We start from the raw sequence: 7,203 nt of genomic DNA on the forward strand, positions 1-7,203 counted from the left end.
AGAGGAAACATCCACCTTTACTACCCTTAAAAGCATAGCGGCCTATAGGAAGAAGCAATCATGCCATCCATCGCGTGTCTTTGGCAAAGACCACGATAAGTACGTGCGGATGGTGGCTTGTCGCAAGGGGGAACCGGTATGTTCTGACGAAGCCTCCGACCCCGAAGGTCCTTTCTACTTCATTTATTCCACCCTCTTCCGAAGATTGGGGTTTTGGTTACCCTTCACCCCTTTCGAGCGCAAGTTGCTGACCGAGGTGAATGTTGCCCCCGCCCAACTGCACCGTAACAGTTGGGCGTTCGTGAGAGCCTTTGTCATTCTTTGCTGCAGCCTCGGCCTCACACCATCCGTCGACGTCTTCCTTTATTTCTTCGAGGTCAAAGACCCAGGGAAAAATTTGTGGGTCAGCTTTAATGGTGTGGCTGGGAGGGTACTCTTAACACTCTTCCAGTAGTGGTACAAGGGTTTTAAAAAGTTCTTCAAAGTTTGCAGCAATCAGAGGGACCCCTCTCTTTTAGATGGGTTTCCCTTGTATTGGACAGAGAAACCAAACCTTCTAAGAGCCCAGAGTCCTGAGGATCTTTCCCCTCAGGAGCGAGGTGTATGCGAGCTTCTTTCTGGGCTCTCTACCCCTTTGAACACTTTGGAGCTACTCAAGCGTGAGTTTAGCCCCGAAGATCTCGAAACCTACATTGGTACTCCCTTGTTCTCATGCCCCCTATTTTAACCCATTTTTGTCTGCATACATGTCCTATTTACTCACTCCCGCATCTACTTGTTGCTTTCACACAAATATGGGTTTCAATAAAGATAAGAAGAAAAAGTTGGCCGACCTCTAGGCCAAGCAAAGGGCGGCTGCTACAGGGGCGAGCCTTTCGATGCCCCTAACTCCTTCATCATCGGCTGCGCCTGCTTCCCAACCCACCAATCTGACCCCACCGCCATTGAGCTTAGAGGAGGAGTAGCGGTAGAGTCGGATGACGAAGATACTTGCACCGGACTGGTCTTCAAGCGACCGAGGGTGGGCGTGACCGTGGCGCCTTCTGCCACTCTCTCGGCTGGTACCCCGACCTTCATAGATCACCCCCCCTAGCGCCTCCTCCCCCCTTCAAGTTGTTGCTCTCGAGGGTGGGGGAGAGAGTGCTTCCGGGGGCCAAGAGACAGACTCTTCCCCGCCACTTCCTTTGCTGCTAAAAAAGGCACTCAGTCGCTTCCAAAGCCAAGAGGTGGAGGGCTTAGTTGACAATCTCCTTCAGGAGCGTGTGGCTGAGGTTCTTGGGGACCTCTTGTTTCCCTTCAACCTTGCGCTTAGCAGGACCCAAGAGTTCGAGGACCTCAAGGTTAGGGCGGCAAAGCTCGTGGAGGACTCGCAAAGCTCGCAAAACTGCCTTGTACCTGGAGCTGGCAAGCCTTCGCCAATATGAGAAAGACGCTAAAAAGGCCCTTCAAGACAAGAGCCTAGAGGTGGTCGAACTAGAAGCGAGGATCTTGCCTCTACGTACTCGTGCGGTTGAGCTGGAAGATACCGTGGCCGAACTGAAGGGAAAGGTGGCCAGTCTGGAATAGAGGGGCACACAGCGTGAGATCCTTCTGGGGCGGGTTGAAGGCGAGTTGGCCGAGAAAACCGAGTTCTTGGCCGGGGCGATCGAATCCTTCAGAAGGACAGAGGAGGAGCCTACCAATGATGCCGCTACGGCTTACGGTGAGGGGTTTCAAGACGCCATCGCTCAGTTCGCTTGTGCGCATCCTAAGGTAGATCTTGCCCTCTTTGGTGAGTCCAAATGCGTTGTGGACGACCAGATCGTGCCACGAGAATGACTCCCCTTTGTAATTTTGTTTTTGTCAAAAACCAAACTTTCTTGTATGTATGCTTTATAAGTATTTATCCCTTTTAACCGATGCCTCCATTCGCGTTGCTCTTTATACAGCACCTCTGATTTAGGTTCGCCCTTTAGGTAGCACGTTCGCCTCGTATGCTCGTTCGTCCTTGGAGTTAATACGCAAGAGGGGACGTATGTGTCCCCCCCCTCTTGATGTTTGCTACCCCAAGTGAACGACGCTTTCACGATTTCACCCTTGTTGTATTAAGTCAAGGTATAGCTGATCTTGCCCTTGCTACAACAGTCAAGGGACGAGACTTTATACTCGAACCATACTTCCTTTCGCCTTGGTGTGCTTATGCGAGAGGGGTTTATTCGGGAGGCCAAACTGTTGAAGCTGGAGGAAGCTTCTTCTCTACCAAGGCTTGATGTGTGTTTGATGAAGAAAATGGCTTGAGTGCTTTGAAGATTGTAATAAGTGTTTAGATTCATTTGTAATTAGGCTTGTAAGTGTGTATGATTGCCTTTTGCTGTGTAACCTATCCTAGATGCCTAACCAAGTCTAGATCAAGCACATGATGTGGTTAAATGGTTTTTGAAAAGCCTTTTGAAATGTTTTTAACATTTTTAAAACAGTACACAAATAAATCTGTTTTATGGAGAAAGAATCTGTTTATTTCTTCTCTGTTAAAAAGGCTTTCGTTAAATAGTTTTTGAAAAGCTTTTTAAAATGTTTTTAACAGTTTTAAAACAGTAAACAAATAAATCTGTTTTATGGAGAAAGAATCTGTTTATTTCTTCTCTGTTAAAAGGCTTTTCTAAATTTCTGTTAAGGCACCAAGGGAAAGCTCAGTTCGTTATTTCAGTTAAGCTGAGCTGGCCTGTGTGTTATACTTTAATCTGTTTTACTGTGAAAGAACAGGTTTATTCTTTGGTGTGCTGAAAGGTTTTTCACAAGTTAGTTAGGGCACCATAGGTACCACTCAGACAGTTATTTCTGTTAAGCTGAGTTGGCAGTTTTTACAAAATAAATCTGTTAAGTTCAAAACTGAATCTGTTGTTTTCTTAACTGCTTTTCAACTGTTTTTTGAAAAGAAGTTAGAAACTGTTTTCTATATAAACAATGTCTCTCTCACATGAATGAGTGCTGAGGAATTACGCTTTTGACAGAGATCAAACAATTTCCATGTGAGAAGAAGGATTGAAAGAGTTTTTGAAAGGTTTTCCAAAGAGACTTTCAAGTGTGCTTGTTCTAGGAAACCTTGAATCTTGGTGAAGGTGCTGGTGCAGTTCTGCAGCAAATTGAACTACTGGTTTTGAGTTCTTGCATCTTCTTTTCAGGTGTAATCTTTCCTTTATTCTGTTTTGTAAAGGTGTAAGTGTTAGTCACTCCTTGATAGGGTTTCTTGGAGTGCAAGGTGTGCTGAAATAGGGTTTTTCAGCATTGTGTGTGTTGTTCTTGTAGTGTTCAAGAACTGCTGGTTTTGTAAGTGATTGGTACTGTTTTTAGTGAATTCCACCTTGGGGTAAGGTGAGACTGGATGTAGCTCTGTATGAGTGAACCAGTATAAAAACGTGTGTATCTTGTATTCTCATCCCTGCACCCTTTTCTGGTTTTTGCTTAATTCTGTCAAGAACTAAATCTGTTCTTTTTAAATTGAATCTGTTAATTTTGGGTTAAGTGAAAACTGTTCTTCCTGATTTGTTGAAGTTTTCTGATCATAAACAAGGTTGCTGCATATAATGGTTTAAGTGAATTGTGAACAAACTGATCATTCATTAAAACCTGAGAAAGGATCATACTTCTTGAAATCTTGTATTGTGTAACTTTTGATTGATTTCTAAGCATAGCTGTATCTTTCATCCTCACAATATTAAGCTGATCTGATTCTGTTATAATTCTTTGTTAAACACAATTTTACATTGAACAAAATTCAAATTGTGCCAAGACTGCTCTGAAGAATCAATCTGTTTCATATAAAAACAATATGTTCTTTTTGCCTCTGGAATACTGAAAAATTGTGTGTTCTTGCGAAAATTTTATAAGCTCAATTCACCCCTCCCCTCTTGAACTTAGACACTAATAGACCCAACACAAACTACCTCTGTTTTCTGCGTATCACTTCAAGGAAGGAGGTTCCTTTAGTTTAGCGAACCATACTATTCTTCGCCTAGGTGAACTTACACGAGAGGGGCTTATTGGGAAGACCAAACTACCTTTGCTTATCTGTGTATCACTTCAAGGGAAGAGGTTCTTTTATTTCAGCGAACCATACCATTCTCGGGCTTGGTGAACTTATGCAAGAGGGAGGTCCACTAGGGGAACCATATTACTTCCACTCTTGACTTATCATTACAAGGGAGAGGTTCGTTTATTTCGGCGAACCATACTATTCTCGAGCTTGGTGAACTTACGCAAGAGGGAGGTCCACTAGGGGAACCATACTACTTCCACTCTTGACTTATCATTACAAGGGAGAGGTTCGTTTATTTCGGCGAACCATACTATTCTCGGGCTTGGTGAACTTACGCAAGAGGGAGGTCCACTCGGGGAACCATACTACTTCCGCTCTTGACTTATCACTACAAGGGAGAAGTTCGTTTATTTGCAATGCACATTTAACTAAATAACTTTTATTCGGGTGACCTCGTTAAAAAACCCTCTTAAAGGAAAAAGAGTGTCCCCTTAAACGTGTACAAGTGCAAGATTTAACTAAAATAAAACTTCAGGTTGGTCGCGTTCCAAGTGCGAGGAATCGCGCCGCCTTCTAATGTCTTGAGCCTGTATGCTCCATTCCCAAAGGCCTCCGTTATTCTGAAAGGACCAGTCCACTTGGGAGATAACTTGTTTTCTAACTGGTAAGGGTGGGCCTTCCTCATCACCAGGTCGGCGACCTAGAACTGCCGAGGTCTCAACTTGGAGTTCTACTTGTACTCCACCCTCCTTTTCAAGGCTTTAGCTTTAATCCTTGCTTCTTCCCTCACTTCATCCATTAGGTCCAAGTTCACCTTTCTTTCCTCGTTCGACTCCTCGACCACGAAGTTCTGGAAATGTGGTGAGTTCTGCTGGATTTCTACTGGGACCATAGCGTCTAAACCATAACCAAGCTAAATGGCGTTTCCTTGGTCGTGGATTGAGGGGTAGTGGGTAGGCCCACACGATTCTAGGAACTTCTTCTGCCCAGGTCCCTTTGGCTTTGTCCAACCTTCTTTTCAGACCTCTGAGCAGAACTCGGTTGGCCGACTCGACCTGTCCGTTCGTCTGGGGGTGTTCTACTGATGCAAATACTTGCTTTATCCCAGCTCCGTACATAGCTTGCCCAATTGCTGGCTTGCAAACTGGGTACCATTATCGGACACCAACCTCTTCGGGATTCCGAAGCGGCACACTATGTTTTTCCACACGAAGTGCTGGATTTTATGGGTCGTGATCTGTGCCACTAGTTCGGCCTCGATCCACTTCGTGAAATATTCTATGGCGACCAGAGGTACTTCATCTGCCGTACCGCCAAAGGGAAAGGCTCCAGAATATCGATTCCCCAAGTATGAAATGGCCATGAGCTGTATATCGATCTCAACTCTTCTAGGGGTGCTTTGTGCCAATCAGCGTGTTATTGGCACTGCTTGCACCGTTGGGCGTATCTCGTGCAATCCTCCCTTATGGTTGGCCAGTAATATCCTGCACGAATGGCCTTTGACGAGAGAGATCGACCACCGATGTGGCTACCGCATATCCCTTCGTGTAGCTCTGCCATGATGCGCGTGCATTGCTCTCCATCCACGCATACCAGTATGGGATGGGTGAATCTGTGCCTGAATAATTTCCCATCGATCAGTGTGTACTTACTTGAATTTTTCTTGATTTTCCGAGCTTCTGCGGGATCTAACGGGAGTACTTCATCGGCCAAGTAGCGTTGGTAGGCCGTCATCCAAGTTTCTCCTAATTCGACCTGGTGAACTTGCGGCACTATCTCCCCAACAACCGGATACCTACTTATTCTGGGTGTTTTCGTCGTCTCCTGTGTTAACAACCGATGACTCCTCCTCGTCCCTTCTGATGCGCTAATGTGTTGGACTTCTGCCATATTGTCCGTGGTAGTTCGAGGTGTCTTCAGGGTCTCCTGAATCACCATCCTCTGGCTGCCCCCCTTGCCCGAACTGGCGAGTTTCGCAAGCAAGTTAGCTCGGGCATTTTGTTCTCTGGGTACATGGACTAACTCGAACACTTCGAACGAATCCTTCAGCACCTGGACGTATTCTACGTATGCGGCCATCTGAGGGTCTTTAGCTTGGTATTCCCCTGTGACTTGGCCTGTAACTAACAAGGAATCACTTTTTTCCAACAACCCTTTTGCTCCTATCTCTTTAGCCAGCAGCATTCCCGCGATCAGGGTCTCATACTCTGCCTGGTTGTTGCTGCCCTTAAAAGCGAATTGTAGGGCCTGCTCGATCAGCAACCCATCCGAACCCTCCAAAATAACACCTGCTCCACTACCTTGTTGGTTTGAGGAACCGTCCACAGAGAGTACCCACTTGAAATCTGCCCCCTCCCAGTGTGTGACTGCCGAGGAGAGTTCTACTACGAAGTCGACATAGATCTGGCCCTTGATGGGGCCTCTAGGTTCGTAGTGTATGTCGAATTCAGACAGTTCCATCGCCCATCGTGCCATCCTCCCCGCCACATCTGGTTTTCGCAAAACCTTGCGGATTGGAAGGTTCGTCATTACTATCATGGTGAAGCTCTGGAAGTAGTGACGGAGTCTTCTTGTTGAGAATACCACTGTTAAGGCCGCCTTTTCTAAGGCATGGTATCTAACCTCCAGCCCCTACAATACCTTGCTGACGAAGTAGATTGGCCTTTGTACTTGGTCTTGCTCCTGTAATAGGACCGAACTGATCGCCCTTTCTGTAACTGCGAAGTATAAACGGAGTGGGGTACCTAACTCTGGCTTGCACAACATCGGAGGGCTGGCCAGGTACTCCTTCAATTTGACGAATTCCTCCTCACACTCACGGTCCAGACGAACCTGTTGTTCCTCTTCAGGCACTGGAAATAAGGGTGACCCTTGTCTCCTCCTGCCGATACGAACTTGGACAGAGTGACCATACGCCCTGTCAACTGCTGCACCTCTTTCACTGAGATCGGGATTCTCATAGCTATTATGGCAGCACACTTCTCGGGGTTCGCCTCGATTCCTCGTTCAGTGAGTAGGAAACCCAAGAATTTCCTTGCCTCCACTCCGAACACGCACTTCTCCGGGTTCAACTTTAGCATGTATTTTGTTATCGTAGTGAATAGCTCTTCCAGGTTAGTTATGTGTTGTTCCCTCTGCTGGGAGGTGACCACCATGTCATCTACGTACGCTTGGACATTCCGCCCTAA

At 46.2% G+C, this 7,203-nt stretch overlaps 1 protein-coding gene across 1 annotated transcript; it reads right to left on the reverse strand.

The window, feature by feature from the left end:
• Positions 1 to 5,431: 5,431 nt before the first annotated feature.
• LOC150024690 (uncharacterized) lies at positions 5,432 to 6,544 on the reverse strand. Its single transcript, XM_090296098.1, has one exon. It carries the CDS (start codon positions 6,542 to 6,544, stop codon positions 5,432 to 5,434), a length of 1,113 nt encoding a protein of 370 aa, XP_090152224.1.
• Between the last annotated feature and the right edge of the window lie 659 nt (positions 6,545 to 7,203).

This window comes from Phaseolus vulgaris, chromosome 10 (assembly GCF_051622355.1).
Source record: "Phaseolus vulgaris cultivar YP4 chromosome 10, ASM5162235v1, whole genome shotgun sequence".
NCBI classification, from domain to species: Eukaryota; Viridiplantae; Streptophyta; class Magnoliopsida; order Fabales; family Fabaceae; genus Phaseolus; species Phaseolus vulgaris.